This window comes from Ostrinia furnacalis, unplaced genomic scaffold (assembly GCF_004193835.3).
Source record: "Ostrinia furnacalis isolate ACB-3 unplaced genomic scaffold, ASM419383v2 OfSCF1253, whole genome shotgun sequence".
In the NCBI taxonomy this organism is placed as follows: domain Eukaryota; kingdom Metazoa; phylum Arthropoda; class Insecta; order Lepidoptera; family Crambidae; genus Ostrinia; species Ostrinia furnacalis.
Genome location: NW_021131492.1, coordinates 362710 through 389509, shown reverse-complemented (window position 1 = coordinate 389509; position 26800 = coordinate 362710). Strand labels below are relative to the sequence as shown.

Sequence of the window (26800 nt, the reverse complement as noted above, 5' to 3'; positions counted from 1 at the left end):
TGACATACAAACATTTATCTGAAAGGATGCATAATTTCCCGTGCATATTTAAGTAAGTTAATGTTTACAAAACGCAGTACTTTCATTTAAAAATATGTAGTTGTTTTATGCTCCACAGGTTTCCAACACAGGCAATGTCTTGCCTAAAGGGAAGTTCCTACCATTATCTGTATATTATTAGACTAAGTTACGAAAATAAATTTATTATTATTATTAGGTTTCGTTACTTACTCGAACTTGGCTGACACGCTACGGCGTGTCTAGATGTAGGTATGTCATACAGTCATACCTAAGTTGTCTCATAATTTCTGAGTCTATGGTCCCAGGCGACTACAAAAGCTCTGCCAAGACTGTAGCAACGAAGAAGAAAAAACCAAGAGTACCTAAGTAGGTATGTAGTTAAAGTTAAGAAACAATATTGAGAAACCGAGAAATGAACTGACTGACATACTTACCTAAGCCCTTACTTATGTCACCATTATGCATATTACCTACTGTAACCTTTAAGATCTACAAAATAATCTTTCATTGAATTAGCCTAGGCGCATACCACCGATTTTTAGTCGGCCGATACTTGGGCCCGATTCTAAATTGTATGAAAAATCAATCGGTCTAATGTGCGCACTTCCATACATGCCCATACTAATCAACTGCCCGACTAAACTATCGGCCGGCGAAAAATCGATGGTCTGCGTCTCGGCTAGGCTTAAAATAATAAGAAAATACCGCTTTCAGTTTTTTTCAGACATGATTCTAATGAGTTTTACATAATTACACTAAATATAAAATTACCTTATAGGTACGGGTACGGCCACATGTGCAAAAGCGAAAACGATTTTAATAAATGGCGTTATAATCAAGTTTTTTGGATGAGATCCAAAATGAAGGGACTTCCCTCGCGATAGTAGGGTTTCCAGGTCTTTAAAAATAGAAAAGTAGGACTATTTAGCAGTTTTACCTTATTTTACTCTATTAACCATAGATAGTTGATGTAATAAAAGTGTGCATTCTGATAACTATGACTTACTGAAAAGTCATCCAACTCATTAAAATAACTTCTGTAATAAAATTGAGTTTAAAAAAATGTTCCTAGAACTTTATCAACATAAGACAAGTGATCAGTAGTCTGCCACTGTCGTATTCGACCGGATACGAGTAATCATTCGTAAAGCCTTTATGTCCTTTTTTATCCAAACGTCTGACAACCCTAATAGACTCATACTGGATAGTTTACATTTAAGATAATGAGATCTTATGTATATTTTGAAATACGAGTACCTAAGTACAGTCAGCGTAAAAAAGTTTGCAACACATCTTTGTTTATTATTAAAAATAGCGGTCGCCCGCGACTTCGTACGCGTGGACCTCGTTTTACCCCCTTAGGCCCTTAGTTCGTAAAATCTGTTGTTAGATATCATGTTGATAGATGGCGTTTCGGAGCTTCCCCCTCATGTATTATTTACGAACGTCAATAACAGTAGTTTGTGCAGCGCTGTAGATTTTAACCAATGACGATAGATGGCGCTTTTTAGGCGTGTTATTTATTTATTGAATTTCTTTTGTCACATATCGTCATAAATTATAGCCTATATGTTAATCTGGGTTATAAAAAATAATACTGTAAAGTTTCAACAAAATCCGTTCAGTAGTTTTTCCGTGAAAGAGTAACAAACATCCAGACATCCACACAAACTTTCGCATTTATAATATTATAAGTAGGAAGTAGGATAAGGTTGTATTGTCAACTTTTTGACACATTTTTTGGGTGTCACAAACTACGTATTTTTTAACACTGACGAAAGCACTCGCGCCACCGAAATTATAATTTGTTGTATGTTGTTTGCATCCTATAGGATACGGTTGCCAAAAATATGACGTCCGATTTCACGCCCATCTTCGATAAAAATAACCTATTCAAATTGCATATTTAGCTCTACTACGACATACGACATCAAGTTTAACAGACATCTTTGTGTAGAATGTAATATGTGCTATTTTGAAAAAGTGTTTAATGGATTGCAACAAAATGATAGGCTTCTCTCCACTCCAGAACCTTGCTGCCCCATCGGCCGTCAGTTCTGGGTACTATATGCCCTGTCCATTGCCACTTCAGCTTGCTAATCCGTTGGGCTATGTCAGCGACTTTACCGAAACGCACCGCGTACTTACCGGAAAACGCAGCGTGGGACGTCCACCCACAAGGTGGACCGACGACATCATAAAAGTAGCAGGAAGGCGCTGGACGCAGGCCGCTACCAACCGGGCAACCTGAAAAGCATTGGGGGAGACCTATGTTCAGCAGTGGACGTCCTATGACTGAGATGATGATGATGATACCAGTTCTCCTGAAGGTTGGCCTTACGACAAAAGTGAATCGGTACTTTTTGAGTAATCGTGCATTATCTTGGGTCTTAGCATCGGATAATAGGATAATGTTTTATAAATAGCATCCAAAGCTATATTTAGATATCCTTCACTATATGATGCAGTTGCATAAAGAAATCATTGCGCTAAAAAAATCCCGGGCTAGATAAAAATCGTTTGATAGCTTTGACTGACTATAATAAATCATGTCGATACTTCCCCAGTCAGCTAGATCGATATGATAACAATGGTTTTATCTGAAACTTACTCATTATAACCTGGTGTAATAAGGGAGCACTTGTGCATAGCGACTATCAGTTGTTTACGTTAGTGTGAACGCAATCTTCATTAGTTAGTGTTTTAGTGTAAACAGTTACGGATACCATTAATTTCTTTTTTCGAGATGCCGGGTCCGCTGCCAGTATGCACAGGTAAGTTTAATATTAATTTTAGTTTTAAATTATGTTTATCATCTGCCAGTATTCATTTATAATATTTTTGAGTAATACACTCGACGTGAAATAAATCGCACCTGACAATTACTTTAAAGATTTTCTTCTGACACAATCATGGTGCCCCAACAATATTGGTGTTATTTGAAAGCCCAATAAATAAACTTAATGAAAAACACATTATACTTTTTTATAAACATTTAACAGGTACCATAAACGTGATTTGAAAAAAGGCCTCATTTCGGGCTCACTCTCGGACCAGTTAGTCCAATTTTTGTGGTTAAAACCAAATAATGATCTTATGTGTCCTCTTTAACAGATGGATAGCGATTACTCCCAATTTTACAGTTTTATTACCACAAAAGTTAGCTTAAAAGCGTAACTACCTGTCGCTTTAAGAAGAGACTCTGGATCCTACTAAAGAGTTAAAGACACATTTCTGGGGTAAAAAAAGTTTAGAACTAGACTATCAAATGGTATCAATATTGGTGGGAAGTGGGGATCCATACGTTTGAAAGTGCTTGTCACGGGAGGTGCGATTTATTTGATGCCGAGTGTATTTTGATAGGTACTTCAAAAACAATTTTGTGAGTTTTATTGGAACCGAAAAGTAGGTACGCGAATATTTAATTCAAAAAAACGATGTTTTTATTTATTTTTCATTTTGTTAATTACACTAAAATGTCAACTGTAACCGTGAAACCAAAATCGTAAATTAAAATGTCATGCATTGGGAACCCCTTAGATTCACAAATGAATGTTCTTTTTGTATCACACTCGGATTATACTCGTACGTACCCTTAAAAGTATTAGGTTTTTCATTTTAGTTTTCCTTAGGTAAATTATTTTTATATCCAACATGATGTTTGCTGGGCAGTTAACGTAAAGTAGGTACTCGTATAGTAAATTATTTCAAGAACAGGGTTTTTTTAATAAAGAATATTATTAATTTGTATCGAAAATCCCTCGTGATAAGTTAATAATCTTGTGTTACTGTCGCCACAATAGTCCAGCGGCGCGCGGAGGGTTTTATAGGTACTACCGTTCCTTCGGATCTCGAGTTGACGATCGACACCTACACCGTTTTTCGCCTTTACATAAATCTCTTGTAATATTTTTCAGATGACTTACACTCCTACAATTTCCCCTTCGTCACCCGTTCCGAGTGGCACGCTAGGGTCCCAAAGTTGACCCTTCCCCTGCCTACCCCCGTGCCATATGTGGTCATCCACCACTCCTACAGCCCGGCCGCTTGTGTGAACGGAGAGCATTGCAGGAGAGCCATGAGAACCATGCAGGACATGCATATGGATGGGCAGAATTGGGGGGACATTGGATATAAGTAAGCCTATTTTTTATTTGGTAGGAAAGACAATTGAAATGAACATTACATTCCTCGCGTATATTTAGTAAAGGAGACAGGTACTTCTTTGCTACCAAAGTCAAGATAGAGACTCCCCAAAATAATGCAGATGGAATCAAAATTAGTAAGTAGCTGACTTATCAATTTTGGCAAAACTGTTTTTTTTATTGCAGCTAAACGTGGGTATTTCACCGCAATCACAACTGATATCAAATGATGCAGTTTAGTGTGGCATTTTCATAAATAAAGTAGTTGATAATTCAATTCGATTAATCAATTGACGCACTTATCGAAAGCTGTCGCGAAATAAACCTATTTAAATTACACAAAATTGCAAATTGCGCAAATGACTATAATAGTCCCGTTAGCCCCTCGTGTTAAGCTAAATAAGTTTGTGTTACGAGTGGGCTCACCACAATAGACGAGCGGCGGCGATGGGATTCGAACCCGCGTTCCTCGGATCTCGAGTCGGCCAGTCCGACCCATTCACCGTTCGGCTATCGTGGCTACAAAATGTCTCTATCAAAATGCTACTTTGCCCGGAGGTCAATCTAAAGTACGGCCAACTAGCAGCGATACCTACAAAAGGTCGATTCGACTGTCGAACTGACAATCTATTCTGTCTCTTCCCATCTTGTATATTTGTTGTAATGTCTCGTTCTCCCGCCAAAATAGGTCAAAGTCAAACCCCTGCTATTCCAAATGAACATGACATTGGGTTTGTTTACATATGGTATCGCTTCTCGTTGGCCGTACTTTAATTTAGCATTGGTCGTTTCCAGCTTTGCAGTGGGCAGCGATGGAATGGCGTACGAAGGCCGCGGCTGGCAAGCCCTGGGTGCGCACGCGCTTCATTTCAACAGCGTCAGCCTCGGCATATGCGTCATAGGGGATTGGCGACGTAAGTTTCTGTTTTCATTTCTTCCTCTTCTTCTAAGTGCGTCTTCAAATTAGACGCAAGGAAGCGCTGCAGTGACGCCACTGGCCGCGCTTGCCGCGCCACTACTAGTTTTCATACAATATCAGACAGCAGCACGTCTTTGTCACATTGTCACTTTGGTAATGGCGCTGCAACTGCGTATCTAAAATTGTATGAAAACTATGAGTTGTGCAGCAAGCGCGCCACAATGCTGTCACTGCAGCGCTTCCTCACGCGTCTAATTTGAAGGCGCCCTAAGAGCCAAAGCACACGATGCGTTGCGGCGGTGTGTAGCTGTGTCGGGCACACGACTTCGCACTAGTGACGAGCGGTGCGGCGCCAATATGCTTTGACTCTCAGTCGTTTCATTCTTGGTAGAGCTCGAGCCCTCGTAGTCACATTAAGGTGTCCACGTCGATTGTAGAGGCGGACACAGCTCAGTGCACGAATCTCCCGCCATCTCTCCCTGTTGGCAAACTGCCTGGTGTAAAAAGTTTTAATTTAGTTACTTCTCTACAGTATACCTACCACGTTCAATAAAAACATTTTCGATCTTTAGCAGATTCTATCGATACTCTACCAATCTTGCGATGTAATGACGCTTTTTATCTTATTTTTATCGTAATATTAATATTATTACGCCATTTTGATGGAATTCCCTATCCCATCAATATCTGATCGATATTTTATAATGAGATGATCTTACGAACCGTATTAGAAACGATCTTCAAAATATAAACTAGCTTTTGCATGCGGCTTCGCCCGCCTGGACTTAAAAAGCAAGTTTACGAGCCCTGAAAAATGATTTATGATTTTTAAATTAGTGTAGGAGTCAAAGTTTCCTTTAATACAAAACAAAATCTACGGTAGAGTCATAATTTAACAGCTCATAAAGTTGTGTCATCTACCTACCCTTTTACGGACTTGAAAATCATTGTTCTTTTTCACGTTCACAGATGATCTGCCGCCAGAGAACCAGCTTGAAACTACCAAGTCGTTGATAGCCGCAGGAGTGGAACTAGGCTACATCAGCCCCGACTACAAACTGATTGGCCACAGGCAAGTGGGCCCAACAGAGTGCCCTGGCGACGCACTGTATGGAGAGATCCAGACGTGGAAACACTACTCACCGCACCCGGCTTCGTGCGAAGACCTGCTATACCTGAAAGAAATATCGGAGAAAGTTAAAGAGGTTATTAGGGGGAATGCTACTTATGATGATTATTATTTCATAAAAAAGGACTGAACATTTAGAATTTTTTTAGGAGAGACCTCGATTTTTCATGCGACATTCAGTGCCGTAACTAGCCTTTTATGCGCCCGGTGCGAAAAATATAAAAAAATGTAACCTTTTTGAATAAAAAGTAACCTTCTACCTGGGGGGGGGGGGGTGCAGAGCGTGCATGAAACAAAACTAGATACTGGTCTGGTCATTTCTGCGCCCTGTGCCTGGGCACCGCTGGCACCGCCCTAGTTACGGCACTGGCGACATTAAATCAGACTGAGTAGATTTTTTTTGGGAAATAGCGTCTAAAACAACTATTATGTAGATGCTACATTGTTAGCAGCTGATGTACGGTTGGCTATAAATTAATTAAATAAAACTATTTAAGTCTAAATTACTAATATTCCAAAATCAATGTCAAGTTTCAAAGATTTACGTAGGTAGCTACTCGTATTATTAGTTACTTACAGCATTTACGGATAGTCAGACATGCTAGTAACTTCTGTCATATTATTTTGCCAAAATATTTAAATTTCATATCAATTAGTTGCTTAATATTAATAAGCATGATTTGGGTTAAATATGTTAAATATTGAAGAAAGAACAATACTTAAAAATTATAAAATTATAATGAAAATTATTATTGGTATAAGTATTATTAAGTAATTTAATAAATTATTATACTTTTGGAACTTTTTATTTTTATTTAATTCACTAAATTCTCATATTTTTTGGTATTGTTTAAATGAAAGATTTGCACCACTGTCGGAACCATACGTCTAAAGCCTCCCTAACCCGTCTGACCAGCGTGGATAAAGTTATAGAGTCGTGTTCCTGTAGTACTAGTAATTCCATCTCTTGTTCAACCCATGACTAAACCAATTGGTAAAAGTAGATTAATCCCTGAGAGTAGCTAATTTAGAACTCACCTTTAAGTTAATTAGAAGAACTTTTTGATAAACAATCTGGGAGCAAAGTAGGTACATGAAACGTTTATGGAATTTTATTAATATCATACTGATGTGCTTTAATTAAGACTGTTTTTATTATTAAATCTGACTGATAAGACTCAGAAAAACTGTGATTGATAATAGCTACTTAAAGTAATGCGCAGAATAAATTAATATTATTTTTTTGCGCTGTACAAAAAACTAATAATCTCATGCAATGATGAATTAATAATGTTCTATTATTAACATCCACGTGTAAAGTAGAACCAGTTTGGTCCTAAATGACAATATTTTATGAGTGCAAGTTACTCTCGCCGCTTTTTGACCTGATCACAGTCCGAGGGGAGTTCCCTCGCTTTCAATGGCTGTATAAATAACTGTATACCAGTTAGAGTAATTTAGTAGTAAGTAAAAACTGAGCGTTGAGTGGCGTCCGGCAACAAAAGGCGTCCTATAGTGCTCAACTTTGGTGCTAGCGTGTGAAAAGTGGACGATACTTGCATCGACTTCAGAAAATTGTGCAGTGTATTACCTAAATCCAAATATACAAGCTTGAAGGTTTTTTGAGGAGAAATATTTACATAGAGGCTACTAGGTACGTAACATTAACAATTTATATTAAAAGGATAAATATTTGTATGAAAGAAACACCTTTACAAGAATACCATTCTGAGCTAGAATAGTAAAATAAATAAATCACAGTTTTTTGAAGCTTCATAATGTCTCTTAAAAATAAACATTGCTATGTGCTCAAAGACAATTTGAGATAATTTAAAATATACTTTTTTCGATATTTCGAACAAAGTTTAAAAATAAGAATTCTTTGCAATTAAATTAAAATACCTATATTACAATCAGTTCGTCCTTCAAGAAAAGGTCGGATCTAATCGCTATAAATCCAACAATAAGAAAAAACCATTAAAACTGTTGCTCTACAAATTACCGTAAAAGATAACTGTATTGATTAACGTCAGATATCTTCGATATAATTAGGTTTATATAATATTACGCGTAACTCAGATCGATAGNACTTAACATTGATAAGAATTTTCATTATCAACGTTTTGCTCACAGTCAACCAGATCACTCCAGGAAGTGCTCGCTTCAAGTCATGCCTTCAATAAATTAATTATTTAAAATTAATTCCAGATTTTTGAAACGTGGACCACATACTGTAGATATGTTTTTGGTTCTCCTGATTTCGCTCGTAAATTTTGTTGGAGATATAATGGGACACCCCACTACGGTTACAGGTAAGAATTGATAAATTATTTTTGTTTAGTTATATTATTTACCCATCATGCATAAAACATTTGGTAGCCCATACATAAAATATTCAATAGTTTGGAAGATAGATCGGGTTTCAACTTAAGTCCAATAAAAAAATCCCAAATTTTTTGCCAAAAATAGCTTAATATTTTGATTTATAAAGTCATCTTAGTTAATCGCTGATTTAAAGTTGACAACAGTGGAATACCTAAATATTTAAATGTCTTTAACGGGTGCCTTAGGTAGGTTTCCGCTAAAGACAAGATAATGCTGAAAAAAAAATTTACTGATGCGATGGACATCATGCTTTTAGACAGTACCTATTACATGTGATGTATGGTAGGTATATTATAGATAGATAGACAATATTCAGAGCCTTTTAGCAAATGACTTTTCATCCATGAAAATAGAAATATTTCTCCTTTAAAAACTATACTAAGTATTACTCGTAGATATAAGTTACCACAATCTCATAATTTTCCATCGATTGAATATGGGTGTGATTTATCAGTATTGAATAGTGCTGTTATGACGATTTTCTGTCCTCTTTTATTTGCACATTTTAGAGAGAGCCAAACGATAGGTAAGGCCACACCTATCGTAACCAATAAAGTAAGTAGGTAACTATGTTAAATTTTAAGGTTCAAGTTATTTCTTATAGCTATAATTTCGCCAAAACTAATTAAGCACGAGGTGTTGAATACCTACTATGATGTAATCTTTTATGTTAAATTGAAGTTGGGGGGCCACGTTTTTTTTAAAACCTTATCATTACATTGATTTTCAAGGCCAAGGAATAATAATCGATGTAGGCTCGTACTTTAATGTGATGAATAAAGTAATATAGGTACATGCTCTATCAGAACGTTATTCGTAGATATAGGTCAGTTACAAGTTTTTTAGTTTTTCCTAAATACATTAAAATATATTTAAGATTACATTGAATGTAATTTATGTAATGTAGCTCAATAGATTCCAAAAATAAACTTATTTCCGTACATACCTACGTGAATAGGCAGGATATAGGTAATGTTGAGTAATTAGGCGATGCATAAATTAAAACAATTTTCCTTCATTTTCAGATACGTCATCAGAAAATGAAGTGCACACATACAACTTTCCTTTCGTCACCCGATCGGAGTGGCATGCGCGGAAGCCGAAGATGACCTTACCTCTGCACACACCAGTGCCATATGTGGTCATCCACCACTCCTATACCCCACCAGCTTGCAGAAGCATTGAAGAATGTGAGAATGCTATGAGAGTCATGCAGAGCATGCATATGGACGGCAGGGGGTGGTGGGATATTGGATACAAGTAAGTGTGTTTTATAAATAGTTTTTGTTTTCTAAAATGTTATCTACCACTCCTTTAAACCCCGCTAGCGCGCAGTCGCAGCACCGAAGAATGTGGGAGAATGCTATGAGAGTCATGCATAGCATGCTAAGGGACGGCAGGAGGACGGCAATATCCCAATTGGATACCTATACCTATGTCTTATAGCGATTTATTTATTTTGTTTTCGAAATTTACTGAAAGGCTCCTGAAAAAAAAAGACGGTACATCTGTGTCTTTTTGTTCTACATTGACTATGTAAGATTAAATCAAGTTAGTAGTCAACACAATAAATATTACATTTGATTGATGCTAAAAATCTTTCACAAAAAATTGGACAGGGTAAACAAGGCAAGATTAAATCAGTCACTTGCCATACGAAAGGTCGCAAAACTAAATCCTTGCCAGATAACACTTATTTATTACGTGAACGTCTTATAAAACTTAAGATTTTAGAATAATAATAAATCTACTTATTATTATTAGTAGATATACGTACAATATGATTATTTTATAATGGCGTTACAGACAGTTAATTGATAGGGATTTTATAATGAAAACTTTTATGACGTACTTCAATAATCTCTATAATAAAAGTATTAAGCCGCGGCTATGGCGTTATGCGAGACTTGACTATCCATACGATTTAATCCTTTGGTCATAGCGGAATTTTTGCCAGGATATTTTGAACTCAATACCGATGGCATAAGTTTCAAATAAACTTTTTAACTATTCAAGCTAAATGGTTAAGTGCCGGTGCATCACGTCACAATATGACGTTAACCAATAGGTAATTACTACGACTATCGTATGAAAGTGTCACACCACTATCACGTAGCTAAGGCCACGGTCATGCCACTAGAATATTATGTAGAAGTAGGTACTAACTATTATGTATCTATTCTACTCGTATGATATATGTAAATACGACAGCCCATTTACCTAAAAATACGTCTATTACTGCCCTGTCGGCCTTTTAGCAAAACCGCCTCTATTATAACTAGATCACTGTAAGGCTGAGTTGCACCACCTAACTTTAACGGTAACTATGACGATTACCGGTGCTTTTTGTATGGAGTTTGACAGCTTTTTGACATTTGTCAAAGTTAAAGTAAGATGGTGCAACCCACCGTAAGAGTGCTTACTTACCTTGAATTACGCTCGTTTTTACCACTTCGTAATTTTGTTTATTCATCCTCATTTTACACGGCGCCTTCTTTCCCAAGTAAAGATTTAACACTGTACGTCCAATAGGTACACTTTGTTGCCTCTTGAATGTTATTGTATATGCCAATTTCTTCCTTTTCCAGTTTTGCAGTAGGCAGCGAAGGCTCAGCGTACGAGGGCCGCGGCTGGAGCACACTGGGTGCGCACGCGCTACACTTTAACAGCGTTAGCATCGGCATCTGTCTTATAGGGGACTGGCGAAGTAAGTTTATTTTTTAATTTATTATTTAGATAATTCATTAAGCCAATCACTTTGAAAATTTTCAATCTGAGCCCAGGATCCTAGGTAATCTACAATTAATATTACATTGAAATGTGAGTCTTTATTTACCATAAAGAACGCGTTCCTAGCTCACGTCAAACGTTGAGCACTTCGTTCTATCGCTGTGATCGCTGCTGTATAAGAGCTGTTTCGTGGTACATATTATTATACCTACTAACTGTAAAACATAAAGCTACCCTAAACAGAGCAAAAAAATTCAAATAAATAGACAGTTACTTTTAGCATTCTCAAACTAAATTTTACTCACGTCATGATTAAACCGATTAAGGTCCAAATTAAAACATACATTAGTACCTATACAAACATGAAAAACATACCTTTTTTATCATTTTCAGATGAACTTCCCCCAGAAGACCAACTCAAAACCGCCAAGGCTTTGATCGCTGCAGGTGTCGACCTCGGCTACATCAGCCCCACCTACAAACTGCTCGGCCACAGACAAGTGAGGGACACCGAGTGCCCAGGAGATGCCCTGTATAAAGAGATCCAGGGCTGGGCACACTACTCCCCGTACCCTGGTTCAGCTACCGACCTGTTAAATCTCCCTGAAATTCCCGAGAAAGTTAAGGACGTTATGAGAGGTAACTCTACGTATGATGATTAGCCATGATGAAGGAGTAGAAAGAATTGGTATGAAACTTATTGAAAGTTATTGCTGAAACTAGAAGATTTTTAGAAGTGGAAGTTACGGGTCGGTACTATTGATTATTTATCTATTATTTTAGAATACATTATTATTTATGAACAAGTCTGCTATAGAAAGTTATCAGAGAAAGGACTCTACTCGTAGACTGTACCAAAAACCGGCAAGTGGGTAGCGCTCGTGACTCGTGTGCAGCCTTAAAAAGAGTGTTTTGACTTACCAAATAGATCTAAGAGTTAGTTTTAGATAAAATTTTCTTAACGCAAATAAAATAGAATCATGATTTTAATGTAACGGATTTCTACTAAACTGTGATGCTAATGTCAACAATTATCTTGCCCTGAAAATTCGTTATTTTCAAATGCTCGTGTAGTTTAATTTTTAGTTGAATTAAGTAATTTTATTAGCAATAATTGTATTTAAATATAAAAATATTCTTACCCACAAATAAACAGTAAGGTTCCTAAATAAATAAGTAGATAATGAATATAGAGAATCTAGTTTAATTCAATTGTAAAACATTTTAACAAATATAAAATGTATGTGGTTGCTATAATTTTCATTAATTTGATTTTAATATTATTTATTTAATAACTACAATTATATACAAATGGAATTAACTGCATGCGATTTCTATTTTCATTTGTTATAAGTGTATAATTTATTAAATGTGTTCAATCATCGGAATGTACATAAACGCATATAATATACATAGAGTCTGTATTTATGTAGATGTCGAGTAAGTATTGGTGAAGTTTTTTATTTAGTTCATAAAAGTATATAAGTTCAGTGGTAGGGTTAGTACTTAGACGTGTAAAAATGCTTTCTAAAAGCATATACTTGCATAAATAAATGAGTTTTATGAGTTTTAAAAGTATTACTTTTATTGACAAATGTATTAACGTGTAAGTATTTTCAATAACAGTTTAGGTTAATGCAAGAACATTTAATTTTATTAATTTCCCATAGTACTCGTACAAATGCTATGACAATGGAGTTTGTAAAAACACTACAGTGCTCAATAAAAAGAAATTTTATACAGATGCATTTTTCATTACATAGGTACTTACCTGTTATTCTCATAGCTGAAACTAGGTAAAACCCTACTCTATTTACGTACTTTTCAAGAGTTGTCAAAACGCTCACTAAAAATTTTATGGTGTAGGTGTAGGGTAAATGTGTAACATTTTAAACTAAAGATAAGAAAATCGATTAAAAAAGTCCCGTATTTTTTTTTAAATTTTATCAATGTTTTGACTGTGGTTTTCACACCATTCCAACATAGGTACAACAAGAAAACACGTATTAAAATGGAAACTCTAATGACAATATGATTGACAAAAAAATAATTGTTGGCCAAAAATAATTATCAGCTAAAATACTTAATAATTGTAACATTTATTTAATTTTATGCAGTAGTATCTCTATTGTTATCAACATAAAAAATGCACAACATTTTTATTAGAAGCAGAATATGTCTAGTAGTAGTTTCTTCTAACAGAGGTGACAGAGTCGGTAGAGTGACTCTATGTAGATTCTTAAAGATTACTAATTTGGCTAGTATTTTAAAAAAGCCATGTGTGCATTAAAAAAGCGATTCGTTACATAAAAGTTTCAAATTTTCAATGAAATTACTTTTGCGTGAAGTATTCATTTATATCCAGGACATGAAAAATAAATATGCTTTACAACAAACACAGAGCGAGGCCCTCGATTTTCCGAAATCTACGGTTTTTTACCACTACGCCGTTACGGAAAACATCATTAAGGAAATCTTAGTATAAATAACACAGCATTGTGTTAATATGACACTAATAGTGGTTTCCTTTTCTAGTTGTTTGTTGCGGAACTATGAGCAAAGAAATAAAAAGAAGAACATTTATTTGATTCTAAACGACATTGTCAAAGTGGGGTGGTAGGACGGACCTAAACAGCCTTATGTCGCAAATTAAAACAAGCAAAGGCAAAGATTTTCTTGAGAGTCTGATGTAAGATGTCAGTAACATTATATTGAAGTACCAAAACATGATTGTTTGAGGATAATTATTCAATATTATTTACTAACTTGCGATAACACAATTTGGCTGACTATAGTTTTATCAATACGTTTTTCTGAGTAACCACGAGTAGTACTATCAACTATTTCCAAGAACTGACAAACAAATTATTCAATGATCAACTAGCCAGGGATTTCACTGGATTCATGATTCACTATTTGTAAATTTACAATAAGGTAACAAAAGTTCCTATTTACCTAAATTTTAATTATACTGAGGTGACTAAAATACTGAGGACAAAATAATGACACGTAAAGGCTACTTATGGGCAACACATTTATTAAGAAATTGTCGACTATTATTAGTTATTAATTTATCTCTATACAGTTAAAGAAATGGGTGATTTTGGTTTTATTATTAGTTCATGACAACTTTTTTACTGAAATAAGAAACACTGTATGGGAACATCTTTACAATATAGAAAGAGAATTCATTATACGTATTAAAATTTCTTTTTTCATTGCTTATTTTAACGACAACGAAGCGAACAATTAAAATAAATAAATACGTAGGTATACATTCATCACATAATACATTTATTATGGTCCGAAAACGAAATTCCATCCATAGTTACAAAAACAAGCTGCATCACGAACAATAATATAATGATTATACTTAAATTAAGTTATTGGTGACAACAACAATTGAAATGACAGTAAACTACGCCCAAAACTGAGCTTTTTTATTGATAGATTTCTAAATACCACTGTACATAAACATTAGGTAAATATTTTTTATTACTTTCTTATTTTAACGAGTGCGAATTTCAAAAATGGTCATTACATGATTCGTACAAACATTTATTTGAAAACATTTAAATCTAGTTTTATATTATTTTTATCAATTTATTTAATATTTCTCTACATTTGACACTAATTACGTGTTTTTAACACAGTCCGGGTGTGTGTAAAGCTTGGCTTGGTTTATCTTTAGGCCTGTCTTGTATTTTAGTAGGTACTAAATTAGTACTAAAATATAAGTAGGTAAGCGTATGACAATCACAATATTAAAATCAGATGGACACCAATGGTTATACAAGCACAGAAAGTCTAAAAAGCCTTAGTAATCAATAACACTATCATATAAAATATAGTATTCAATCATTTAATATAGGATAGTAATAAATAATACTAGTAACATTATAATCCTTGTCTCCAACTATACAAGGTGTTTATTTTAACTGAGTCAGAAATAAATGTGTAGGAAAATTGTTTAGATCTTAAAAAAACAGGAATAAATACTTTTATCAAAAATTTACCACGCCGTCTTCTGAAAACTAACTTTGTAACAAAGTCACATTTATCAATCAATACTACTAGCGCCATCTCGTGGTGTTCGCCTGCATTACCAAGCCACCGCGGATCACCGTGCTTATTGCAAGATCTATTCAGTCTAGGAAATGTTTGCACCGCTCGCCGCTAGATGCCACTAGCACATTGAGAGTCGATTTCTACATCGCGGTGTCCAGATTTTTTTTTCCTTAAAGACCTTCCGACGATTATGTTGAATATTGTGAGAAGTAATAAGCCAAAGTTGTATCCGACTGTGACGTTCTTTAGGGGAATCACAGATTGGGACTTCCAAACGCCTAATTACAAATTGCCAGCGATTCTCCCGCGTCTGTGTCCAACGTCCTTGCGGGAATTGGTCAACGGACGGGAGACTCCCGCACCTTCATTTTTGTACCTGCCCCATACTTTGCAATAAAGTACCTCATTTTTGCATCAACGCGGTGTTGTTATTTGGAGCCCTACACCCCGCTTGTCAGCCGAGAAACTCAACCCTACAAAAACTTTAAACCTACTTACTTTAATAATTTATCATAATGTGAAATACTATTTAACTAAGTGATTTTTCTTAAAAATTTGCTTAAATTCTTCTGACCCAGTTAAAATAATTATTATTTTAACGAGAGAGCTTGACTTAATGAATTAATAAATATACCTCTTTAATGACATAATATTCGATACCTCAACGGAAGCGCTAAAGTCAAAGACTAAATATTTGTTAAATATTGTTTAAATAAAATTTCTCTCGGAATAAATGAGCACAAGTACTTTTGCCATGGACGAAATACAAGAAGCGTATCCTTTTTTATGCGCTAATTTAATAATATTTTTAAAAACACAATTTGAGTGTTGATAAAAATTAACGGTAGTAAAAGTAGGTACATAATTAAATTAAAATATAAATTAAGAGAATGAATAAACGAATTTCATAGAATTAGGTGTATTGTATAGATTTTACTTAAAATTGTAGTTTTTACATCAATGTTATCAATAGAAATACCGTCTCATACAGGGTTACTAGTCAATTTAATACATCGCACCGTGGCGGGGATGGGAAAGGTCGATATCTGTTTCCAAAAGTGGATATAAAACCTTGTTTCGAAAGCTAAACTGTTTTAGTTCACAACTGAAAGGTACTCTGCCAAGTCTATCATTTATCTACAATTTAAAATTTAAACATGAATCTACATTACAACATGCTATATCATAATTTTATTTTATAAACTTTACCATTCTTTTGAATAAAATTTCAATCACTTTTGGCAAAGACGTATGTAAAATATATTTTGCTATATTAATATGATAAGCACCTACAATAATTTAAAATTCTCTAACGTCATGCAGGTCAACAGGGAATATTACGCTTTTACTTAAGTGTAAAGTAAATGAAACTTCACTTTAGGACAAGGCACGGGAGGAAGATAGGTTTAAGATATAAGGTGATCATAATAATTTTACAAAAAATATAAACTAAAAAATAAAAAAATATTTTTGGGTCGCTAATGGTTGTATAACTAATTTAATTTATGTATGATGATTGATGATATAGCTGATATCATATAGGTATACCAATTTTTCAAATAAGGATTTGAATCACATAACGTAACGAATATAAAGTAATCTAATACATTTTCCAATTACACAATAAAAACTCTAAAAGTCTAATCTTTTCATATGCAGATTTTTCATTTCACCCTGTATAAACAGCTATGATGATAATGAAGCATAATTCATAAAATATGTTTTTAATATTTTATTTTGTAAGTCAGAAATCGTAATACATCAACACCTGTATTTTATCAAGATATGTTATCAAAAAGTTTATTTCAATGATTTTAATCATTATTTTATTTATTCATTATTTGTGAATAAAAAATAAATGTACCTCAAGTATTAGTTTTAAAACATTACAACGTGAAAGTAACGACATAATAAATGCTTCGTATTTATCATTTGAAATTATAAATCTCAATAATAAAGAAACTTAAACTTTTAGGAATGGAGGTAAATTCCAATACAGTAAAAAAAAATAGTTTTTAAATTTTTCTTATAGGAGTAATTTTTAAATATTTATGAAAATATTTTAATATAAATGGGTAGGTTTAATATTATAATTATTTAATTTGATAAATAATGTTTGTAAATAAATCATTAAAGTGTTATGTACTTATAGTTATAACATATTGATAATAATAATATATATTTTTTTTAAATACAATAATCAATAACCTACATTGTACAATCAGCACACGATAATAATATGAACGCACATTGAAATAAATATACTTTCCGTAAGTATACAATAATAAATATAACATTTAGTCTTTTTATAGATATTTGTATTAAATTCAAGATTTACCTAACTAATTAATATTCGTATAATAAATAAAGAAATTATCATTTTTATATATTTGTAAAAGTTTGCACTCGCCAGCACATCCGGACTATAAATTTTTATTTAAAAATCGCACTTATTACAACTACATTCTCAAGATTCCATACTGTTAAGCTTGATGTGCCGTCATCCGTGGTCATACAACACGTTGTCGTTAGTTCGACACCAGACAGTAATGGAAAATTGTTGGTAGGATTTGCAGGATAGGGTTTTAAATCTAATAGAGATCCGTCGGTAGGACGCGAATAGGCGACATGACCCTATTGAAGCGCGTCGCATTCAATTGTTACAAAAATATTTACACACATTTACTTGTTTTAGTGGTGTTCCTTTGACTTTATGATACTTTCCTAAAATAGGGTAAACATGTCATGATAGATGCCATCGTTTCAAAAAAATATTTTAGACAGTTTTTTACAGGAGTGATTTTTAATAACAGAGGGTGATGTTGAATAGTGTTAAAATATTTCTGTATTCTCTTAACCTTCTGTGTACTATTAAATAAGTATCTATCTCGTATGCGTCACGATATTGATTTATACCATATCATTGGATTCATTGCGACAGTGACATTGTATAGTCATGCAATTACCGGTGGCCTAGTTAGCATACATCTAGATCATATTGCATTACCTATTCCGGACCTTATTTGTTCTCAATTAGAGTCTGAACTTGCAGAACAAGGTCTCTCGCTAAAGCCAGTACCGCGGAAGCGTCGTGCCGCTCTGCCATCTCTGAAACAACAGTCTATTTTAATGTACATTCGATAGCACATCAGACTACAAATTTTTGTTGCAAAATAGCCTGTATCACAACGAAATAAGACGTCACTGTGTTTACCTTGACGTGCTGCTGTCCGGTCATTTTATTTATAAATGCGGAGTAATTACGCTAGTTCATTCAGAACGTAATTTGTTGGGCGGACTTCCTTTGTCTTAGTAGTTTTGGTGAATAAGATAAATGGCAATATATTATGATAATGAGCAGCCAATAAATTATGATGGGCGTTTATAATCAGACAACAATGAAGACAGATAGCTGCATCACAAGATTTTAGAAAATTGCGTGTAATATCTTCACCAGACTACTACAACTATACCTACTGGAATGTTTGATTTGTGCCATGGGTTTTTCATGACCTTCAAGAACTTTCCTGGAATATCCAGGTCATCGTCATCATATAATTTTTAAAAGTATATTTTTCAATTTTTTATTATCTGAAAAAAATATGTCTGTACCTTAATTGGTTGGTTGTCAAGCTACCTAATAGATATTAGCTACACAGGAGTTGCAGCGGTGAGAACGAGAGTCGGAATAGTCCCGTTGTCGCCTGCACCTGTACATCTGTCACTTGCAACTTACCATTGAAAAATTTGATAATGTCAGTGAAGTCCATGGTGTTGGCCAGTATGACGTCACGATACGTCTCCAGCAAGGCCAGTGCTATGAACAGCACCATGTGCTCCGACGCCACGTGCCTCGCCGCCCATATCAGCTCCCATGCTGCAAACACCTGCAAAAAAAATTGTGATATTTCACTACAATTTTCTGTATCTCTCACCAATATGAAATGTGTTGCCAGTGATAACTTGGAACGGAGACGTGATCCCTTACCATAAACCTTATAAGTAGGCTCAAGGTCACCCAAAAGGCGATGGAGCGTAACTATGCTCAGAGTTTCCAGAAATCCGTTGGAAAACCAAAGTAACCACTATACAGGGTGGAAACGTTAAGTGATCTCACTCGACTATTTCTAAACTATACAAGATATTGAAAAACTGGTTACTGATCCTGAAAGTGCTTCATGAGCTCTTTCAAACGGTACCAATAATATAGGTTACAGAATAAACTGGTCTATTTGAAAATTCAATGTTTCCACCTTCCATACTAAATGTATGCCAGACACACAATATTACAAGTGTGTTTTTTTATTGAATAATAAACTCTTAAAATAAACTCGTAAATTATATTCTTCTTTAAAATTATTCATGGAAAACATTCGTTTTAGGCTTTACTTGCTATAATATTGTCAAGAGATGAGTGTCATGACTGTGGTAGTAGTTAGTACTAAATGTATGGAAGACGGGAACATTGAATTTTTTGATAGATCCCGTTTATTGTGTAACCTAATATTGATACCATTGGATAGAGCTTGTGAAGCACTTTTAGAATCAGTAATTAGTTTAACGAAATCATGTGTAGTTTTTAAAATAATGTGACTTTACCAAATGTATGGAAGCTGGAAACATTGAATTTTCGGATAGATCCAGTTTATTCAGAAACCTATTATTAATACCATTTGATAGAGCTCATGAAGCACTTTCAGGATCAGTAACTAGTTTTATGATATCTTGTATAGTTTAGAAATAATCGAGTGAGATCACTTATCGTTTCCACCCTGTATTAGTACCTACCACAATAGTTCTCGAGTGGCAAACACGGACCGAAAAACGTGGGATTCGGTGGATCGACGATCTGGTGAAGGTTGCTGGTAAAACCTGGATGTGGGCAGACTGGTCGTTCTGGAAATCCATGGGCGAGACCTTTGTGAAGTAGTGGACGACATAGGTTGAAAACTTAAAACGAGAGCATTACTCAAAGATAACTTACGTCCTGGTAAAGCAGTTCCCGCTTGAAGTCCAGCAGGAACCAGCGGTAGCAGAAGTAGAAGTGGGTGTAGTCGCCGTGGGCATGCATGAGCTCATATAGCTCACAGTCGAGGATCTGGATCAGCGATCTGTAAATAAAAAATAATTTACTTGCGTCCATAGCTTGTCTTACCTCATTTCCTCTTACATCAAAAGGATTGCCAAATTAATATTTGGTGAGCCAACTTCTTCTCACTTCATATCAGAGAAGTCCTCATCCATATCACTTGCTAAGTAAAAAATAAAACTTTTCACCAGCAGCGAACGAACGAACCTGATATAAGCGAAGTGCACGTCCTTGGCCTGTCTCACCTCATATCCGCGAAATGCGAGTCCATGGCCTGCCCCGAGGGGAAGTTGTCCCGCGCGCGGTCCATGAGGCGCGCGAACAGCGCGTGCACCGCGGCCTCCTCGCGCATCGTCACCAGCAGCGGCGCCGCCAGGTCGCACATGCCCTGCATGTAGCCCCTGTCCAGTGCTCCTATCATCATCATCATCATTTCAGCCATAGGACGTCCCCTGCTAAACAGTGGTGTCCTCCAATGATTTCCACATCGCCAGGTTGGTAGCGACCAGCATCCAACGTCTTCCTGCTACCTTTACGAGGCCGTCGGTCCTCCTTGTGGGTGGATATCCCACACTGCGTTTTCCGGTACGTGGCCTCCACTCCAGAATCTTGCTGTCCCATCTGCTGCCAGTTCTGCGTACTATGTACCCTGCCAATGAGTCTCATGATCCTTCTCACCTCATATCGGCGAAGTGCGCGTCCATGGCCTGCCCCGGGGGGAAGTTGTCCCATCATCATCATCATCAGCTATAGGACGTCCACTGTTGAACATTGGCCTACCCTGTGATTTCCACATCGGCATCGCCAGGTTAGGTGGCATACGTCTGTCGCCTTCCTGCTATCTTCTGGATGGACGTCCCACACTGGCCTCTACTCTAGAATCTTGCTGCCTCATCGGCATGCCCTGCGTACTATGCGCTCTGCTCATGTGTCTAATGAACCTCACCTCATATCCGCGAAGTGCGCGTCCATGGCCTGCCCCGAGGGGAAGTTGTCCCGCGCGCGGTCCATGAGGCGCGCGAACAGCGCGTGCGCCGCGGCCTCCTCGCGCATCGTCATCTGCATGTAGCCCTGTCCAGTGCTCTTATCATCATCATCATCAACTACAGGACGTCCACTGCTGAATATCCCCAATGATCCTCATCGTCAGGTTGATAACGGCCTGCATCCAGCGCCTTCCTGCTATCTTTATGGGGTCGTCAGTTTACCTTGTGGACATCCCACGCTGTATTTCCCCGTACGTGGCCTCCACTCCAGAACCTTGCTGCCCCATCTGCTGCCAGTTCTGCGTACTATGTGCCCTACCCATGTGTCTAATGCTCCTTCTTCTCACCTCATATCCGCGAAGTGCGCGTCCATGGCCTGCCCCGAGGGGAAGTTGTCCCGCGCGCGGTCCATGAGGCGCGCGAACAGCGCGTGCGCCGCCAGGTCGCACATGCCCTGTCCAGTGCTCCCATCATCAGTTGCTAGCGACCTGCATCCAGCGCCCTTCCTGCTACCTTTTGAGGTCGTCGGTCCACCTTGTGGGTGGCTGACGCTGCGATTTCCAGTACATGGCCTCCGCTCCAGTACCTTGCTGTCTCATCAGCCGTCACTTCTCCGTACTATGTACCCTGCCAATGAGTCTCATGATCCTTCTCACCTCATATCGGCGAAGTGCGCGTCCATGGCCTGCCCCGAGGGGAAGTTGTCCCATCATCATCATCATCAGCTATAGGACGTCCACTGTTGAACATTGGCCTACCCTGTGATTTCCATATCGGCATCGCCAGGTTAGGTGGCATACGTCAGTCGCCTTCCTGCTATCTTCTGGATGGACGTCCCACACTGGCCTCTACTCTAGAATCTTGCTGCCCCATCGGCATGCCCTGCGTACTATGTGCCCTGCTCATGTGTCTAATGAACCTCACCTCATATCCGCGAAGTGCGCGTCCATGGCCTGCCCCGAGGGGAAGTTGTCCCGCGCGCGGTCCATGAGGCGCGCGAACAGCGCGTGCGCCGCGGCGCCAGGTCGCACATGCCCTGCATGTAGTCCCTGTCCAGTGCTTCTATCATCATCATCAACAGCTACAGGACGTCCACTGCTGAACATCCCCAATGATTGCCTCATCACCAGATTGGTAGGGGTCTATATCCAGCGCCCTTCCTACTACCTTTATGAAGTCGTCGGTCCTCCTTGTGGGTGGATATCCCATGCTGCGTTTTTCGGTGCCTACGTGGCCTCCACTCCAGAATCTTGCTGCCCCATCAGCATGCCCTGCGTACTATGTGCCCTGCCCATGTGTCTAGTGATCCTTCTCACCTGCACCCAGCGCCCTTCCTGCTACCTTTATGAAGTCGTCGGTCCTCCTTGTAGGTGGATATCCCATGCTGCGTTTTTCGGTGCCTACGTGGCCTCCACTCCAGAACCTTGCTGTCCCATGGGCCTTCAGTTCTGCGCACTATGTGTCTACTGATCCTCCTCACCTCATATCCGCGAAGTGCGCGTCCATGGCCTGCCCCGAGGGGAAGTTGTCCCGCGCGCGGTCCATGAGCCGCGCGAACAGCGCGTGCGCCGCGGCCTCCTCGCGCATCGTCACCAGCAGCGGCGCCGCCAGGTCGCACATGCCCTGCATGTAGCCCATGTCTAGGTGCTCCCATACGTATCTGGAGAACCAAAGTAATGTACGACTTCCACATCGGACTGCTTGATTTAGTTCACATTGAAATCCTGATTTAGTATGTAAATTATACTGATACGTGGTAGTGCAAGCTATATTTCAGACATGTATAAGTGAGGGCACCTCACATGCCTCAAATGTAGCTGCCCCACCACCACTTTGAGACACCACTGAAACGAAGTGACGAAAGAATCGATAACTTTCTTCAATTCTTTTTTTTTTCGATATGATGTACTATCTCTTTCATAGGAAACATCATTAATTGATTGCTACTTACGTGCACATAATATTCCTGAGCTTGTCAAGGTTCTCATCGGTGAAGAACGGGTAGTTCCTATCACAGCGCTGCACATCTTTTTCTATGCGGTGCAAATTCAACGCGAAACTCTCCACCAGCTCATTCTACAATCAAATAAAGATTATTATGACGTAAGTATTATGACGTAAGTCTCCAACCCGCCTGCCAAGCGTGGAGATTATGGCAAAACCCTCCACTATAGTGGAGGAGGCTCATAGTCCAGCAGTGGACTGTAAAGGGCTGTTGATGAAGTATTGTGAATACCCAGCTATGGTAGTCCAGAAGTCTGGTCTACTCGTGTAAACCAGTCTTCTATAAATCATAATTTGGGAACATATTCATTTGGGATCTTCATCTGAAAATTCTTACCGAATAAACGCCACCATTAGAGCTAGCAGGGGACACGCAGTTGGACCTCGCTTCAGGCCTTTGGTCGCCCGCCGGTTCCAAGGTATCGAACGAAGCACCCGCTGAATGGGACTCTTCTCGGACCACACCAAGGGGACTGCGAGCTGGGCTCACGTTAGCTGAAAATGAGCAATGACACGCTAGGCTATAAACAATATGTGGCTCTCATCACACCAATAGTCATATTAATGTAGGGACTTCCTTTTGTGTTAGGAGTACCTCAGTCGATTAGATTATTGCCAAGCCCCGATTTTGCAAATGAAAAGGTGACCTACTGATTAAGTCTGCTCTCCTTCGCTATCAGGGCAATTATAACTATGAAAGCTTTCAGACTAGAAATTACAGTTGCTTTAAAATTTTACCATAACATAATCAGCAGTTTTCCGAATTTTCCATACAAATTTTGGATGACAGTTCTGATCCTTTTGTTGTTATGTTTATCATTCTTACCTGTAGTGCCACCAGACGCAGGAGATCCCGAAGCAGCCAAATCTACTGATGGATTTGTTATAATCACACTCGTATGCTGCTGGACTGGACTTTGCTGTGGCTGGGCTTCATCTATCGACGACCTTAAATCACTGCCGTTTAGGTTCATATTCGCACTATCCACACTACACAATAGTCCTCTCCCATCGCCTTTCTGAACTATACCTTCCGCTAATCTTTTTATCTCCGCTATGCTCTCTCTTCTCATATCAGGATTTTCTACAACACTCTTAATATGTACTTCTTCGTCGTCGTCTAAGTCTTTCAGACTGTCTAAATCTATATCCCTACTATCACCCGTCTCAGTCTCTCCGTTAACTTTTGTATCATCCTTCTCTTTTTCTGAGTCCATCTCGATATTATCCACTTCATCTATGCTCGGGGCTCGTGAAAGGACTGGTTTGACGTCAGGCCTCTTTTGGTCAGTTTCACTTGGTTCGGGCGAGACGATTGGTGGATTATCTGATATGACGCTGCAGTCGTCTTCAAACACCTACAAAATTCAAACACGTGAAAATTGGTCTTTCAACCTAAGGCAAGAAATAAAAAGAGAAAGCAGTAGGACACAAGAGGTAAATATAGAGACAAATAAGGCTAAGTTATACCACCTTATTTCAGTCGGGACTGTAACCATGACCAGTGTTTTTGTATGGAGTTGTACAGACTTTTGAATTTGTTAATGCTAAAGTAAGATGGTGCAACCCAGCATAATTATGCGTTTGTTACGGTGGGGGTACTGACTTCGCAAGGTTCTGAGGTATCCACTGGTTTCGGCTTCCCCGAAGCCTCAGTGAGCCTGGCTATCGAGGCAGCAGTGGCCTCGCGGTCGCGCTGCCTGACTATCGCTTCGACACACAACCACTCCGACATCGTCGTTTCATACTGCCGTCTGCATGCTGCGTCTTGTTCTATTCTCTCTTCTGCTGTTGACCCGAATCTAAAAGGATTTAAATCTTTCAGCTACTTCTTTATTAAACTACTGCTTCCAGGGTATGATTATTTGTTTTACCTAGTTAGATATTTTTTTGCTAGTGTAGTCAGTTCTTATGTGGTTTAAAATACAGAGTAGGTATCTAATCAAAACAAATAGAGCAATACTGATTTCTCTCTGATTCTTTTATTAAATTATCTTTGAAGTTCATAAGTGTCAAAATCTTGGTCAAAATTAAATAAAATATTTTTGATTTGATACGATTTGATTCGCTCTGTCAAACCATTACAGATGTCTATAGGTAACTCTCAGTCAGATACTGTCGCAAACTTACTCATAGTAGCCGAGGAGATAAGGCCACACTTCCCGCCTGATTTCGTGCTGCACGCCCTTGTAGTAGACCAGTCTGTACACTTCGTCTTTGTCAGTAACCGCTCCTCTTTCATCTGTCATGGACTTCCATAATTCTTCTGTTAGGCCTGTCTCTGTGCCCTCTGAAATTATCAATAACTAGCTGACCCGGCGAACTTCGTACCGCCTTAGCGTAGAGATTTTCTTAATATTTTTTTCCGTAAGAACCATCCTTGGACTTCCACAAACATTTAAAAAAAAGAATTATCGAAATCGGTTCAGCCGTTCACACGTGATGCCGTGACAACGCGAAACGGGTTTCATTTTTATATATATAGATAATGGGATAATTGTTACTTCTAAAACTATATCAGTTCATCAGCTTCATTTAGGAGCAACCAAAGACAGTATAAGAAATAAAGTAGACACCCTTTATTGACTTACCTATAGGAACTATATTCGGATGAACAAGTCCACTGAGATGCGTCCGAACAGTGGACAAGTGTCGGCAGTAGGCGAGCCATCCATAAAACGCCCGCGATATTATCTGGCGGCGCATCGTACTGCATACTAGCTCAATGGATGCAGGCTAAATAAATCAGTTGTAATATTGTAAATAGACAGTAATAATTAAAATGTTTCTTTTTATGAAACACCACGATGGGCGCCAAGTTTTAAAAGTGGCGCCCAACGTGTGATTTAAAAAAATAACGTATAAGTTATGGATCACTTCTATGAATTTACCTGTTCCATTGGCTGTGGTGGTGGCACAACCTGTGGTTGTACTCCATTGTGACCGATTGGAGGAGGACAGTCCACTGACATTGTAGATGAATCTGATGATGTTGTGGAGGTTGAAGCAAGTGGTCGACGAGGAGTCCGCGGGGGTGACGACACTGCTCGCTCGAGGAGGGAATGTCGCATTGCTGTTAAAAGAAAAACATTCAAGATGTTCTGATAGCTACATGGACTCAGTGTTGCCACCTTGGTGGTTTTACAACCAGAACTGGCGCTTTCTCAGGGCTCTTGGTGGTATGTTTCCATTACCTAGAGTTTTAATTATTTCTGGTGGTTTTTGACGGTTTTTTAAAATGGTTTTTGGCGGTTTTTCAATATGGTTTTTAGGTCCAAATTAGGTTAGCGCTTTAATAAAATCCGAGGTGGCAACACTATACAT

The 26800-nt window shown here is 37.9% G+C and overlaps 3 protein-coding genes across 7 annotated transcripts in view; 2 read left to right on the top strand and 1 right to left on the bottom strand.

Annotated features, from left to right (window-relative positions):
- Positions 1 to 2648: 2648 nt before the first annotated feature.
- Positions 2649 to 6728, top strand: LOC114352123 (peptidoglycan-recognition protein LB-like). Its single transcript, XM_028303592.1, has 5 exons — positions 2649 to 2795; positions 3939 to 4158; positions 4962 to 5080; positions 6055 to 6388; positions 6589 to 6728. The coding sequence occupies exons 1-4, from the start codon at positions 2768 to 2770 to the stop codon at positions 6342 to 6344; spliced, it is 657 nt and encodes a 218-aa protein (XP_028159393.1). The 5' UTR covers positions 2649 to 2767; the 3' UTR covers positions 6345 to 6388; positions 6589 to 6728.
- A 936-nt stretch (positions 6729 to 7664) lies between these two features.
- On the top strand, positions 7665 to 12222 carry LOC114352121 (peptidoglycan-recognition protein LB-like). Its single transcript, XM_028303590.1, has 5 exons — positions 7665 to 7868; positions 8423 to 8526; positions 9625 to 9859; positions 11188 to 11306; positions 11723 to 12222. Exons 2-5 carry the CDS (start codon positions 8454 to 8456, stop codon positions 11989 to 11991), a joined length of 696 nt encoding a protein of 231 aa, XP_028159391.1. The 5' UTR covers positions 7665 to 7868; positions 8423 to 8453; the 3' UTR covers positions 11992 to 12222.
- A 5494-nt stretch (positions 12223 to 17716) lies between these two features.
- Positions 17717 to 26800, bottom strand: part of LOC114352115 (small G protein signaling modulator 2) — a 58665-nt gene continuing 49581 nt past the window's right edge. For 3 of the 5 annotated variants that reach the window (XM_028303582.1, XM_028303584.1, XM_028303585.1), the window contains 11 exons: positions 26368 to 26549; positions 26068 to 26212; positions 25607 to 25766; positions 25083 to 25278; positions 24303 to 24834; positions 23814 to 23971; positions 23424 to 23548; positions 22953 to 23132; positions 20382 to 20508; positions 19134 to 19284; positions 17717 to 18505 (listed from right to left, as the gene is read on the bottom strand). In XM_028303582.1, coding sequence (XP_028159383.1) covers positions 18417 to 18505; positions 19134 to 19284; positions 20382 to 20508; positions 22953 to 23132; positions 23424 to 23548; positions 23814 to 23971; positions 24303 to 24834; positions 25083 to 25278; positions 25607 to 25766; positions 26068 to 26212; positions 26368 to 26549 — 2045 coding nt within the window. In that variant the 3' untranslated portion in view covers positions 17717 to 18416. Of the gene's footprint in view, positions 18506 to 19133; positions 19285 to 20381; positions 20509 to 21164; positions 21194 to 21432; positions 21546 to 22952; positions 23133 to 23423; positions 23549 to 23813; positions 23972 to 24302; positions 24835 to 25082; positions 25279 to 25606; positions 25767 to 26067; positions 26213 to 26367; positions 26550 to 26800 lie in introns of those variants that run through there. The other 2 variants (XM_028303583.1, XR_003655836.1) reach the window with 2 other exon arrangements.

What these genes read in the sequence shown, in the direction of transcription:
- LOC114352123 (XM_028303592.1), top strand. Translation starts at nt 2,768, where the DNA reads ATGCCGGGTCCGCTGCCAGTATGCACAG. An exon ending in TGGGGGGACATTGGATATAA is followed by an intron (nt 4,159 to 4,961) that starts GTAAGCCTATTT and finishes GGTCGTTTCCAG; the next exon opens with CTTTGCAGTGGGCAGCGATG. An exon ending in CGTCATAGGGGATTGGCGAC is followed by an intron (nt 5,081 to 6,054) that starts GTAAGTTTCTGT and finishes TCACGTTCACAG; the next exon opens with ATGATCTGCCGCCAGAGAAC.
- LOC114352121 (XM_028303590.1), top strand. Translation starts at nt 8,454, where the DNA reads ATGTTTTTGGTTCTCCTGATTTCGCTCGTAAATTTTGTTGGAGATATA. An exon ending in ACACCCCACTACGGTTACAG is followed by an intron (nt 8,527 to 9,624) that starts GTAAGAATTGAT and finishes CTTCATTTTCAG; the next exon opens with ATACGTCATCAGAAAATGAA. An exon ending in TGGTGGGATATTGGATACAA is followed by an intron (nt 9,860 to 11,187) that starts GTAAGTGTGTTT and finishes TTCCTTTTCCAG; the next exon opens with TTTTGCAGTAGGCAGCGAAG.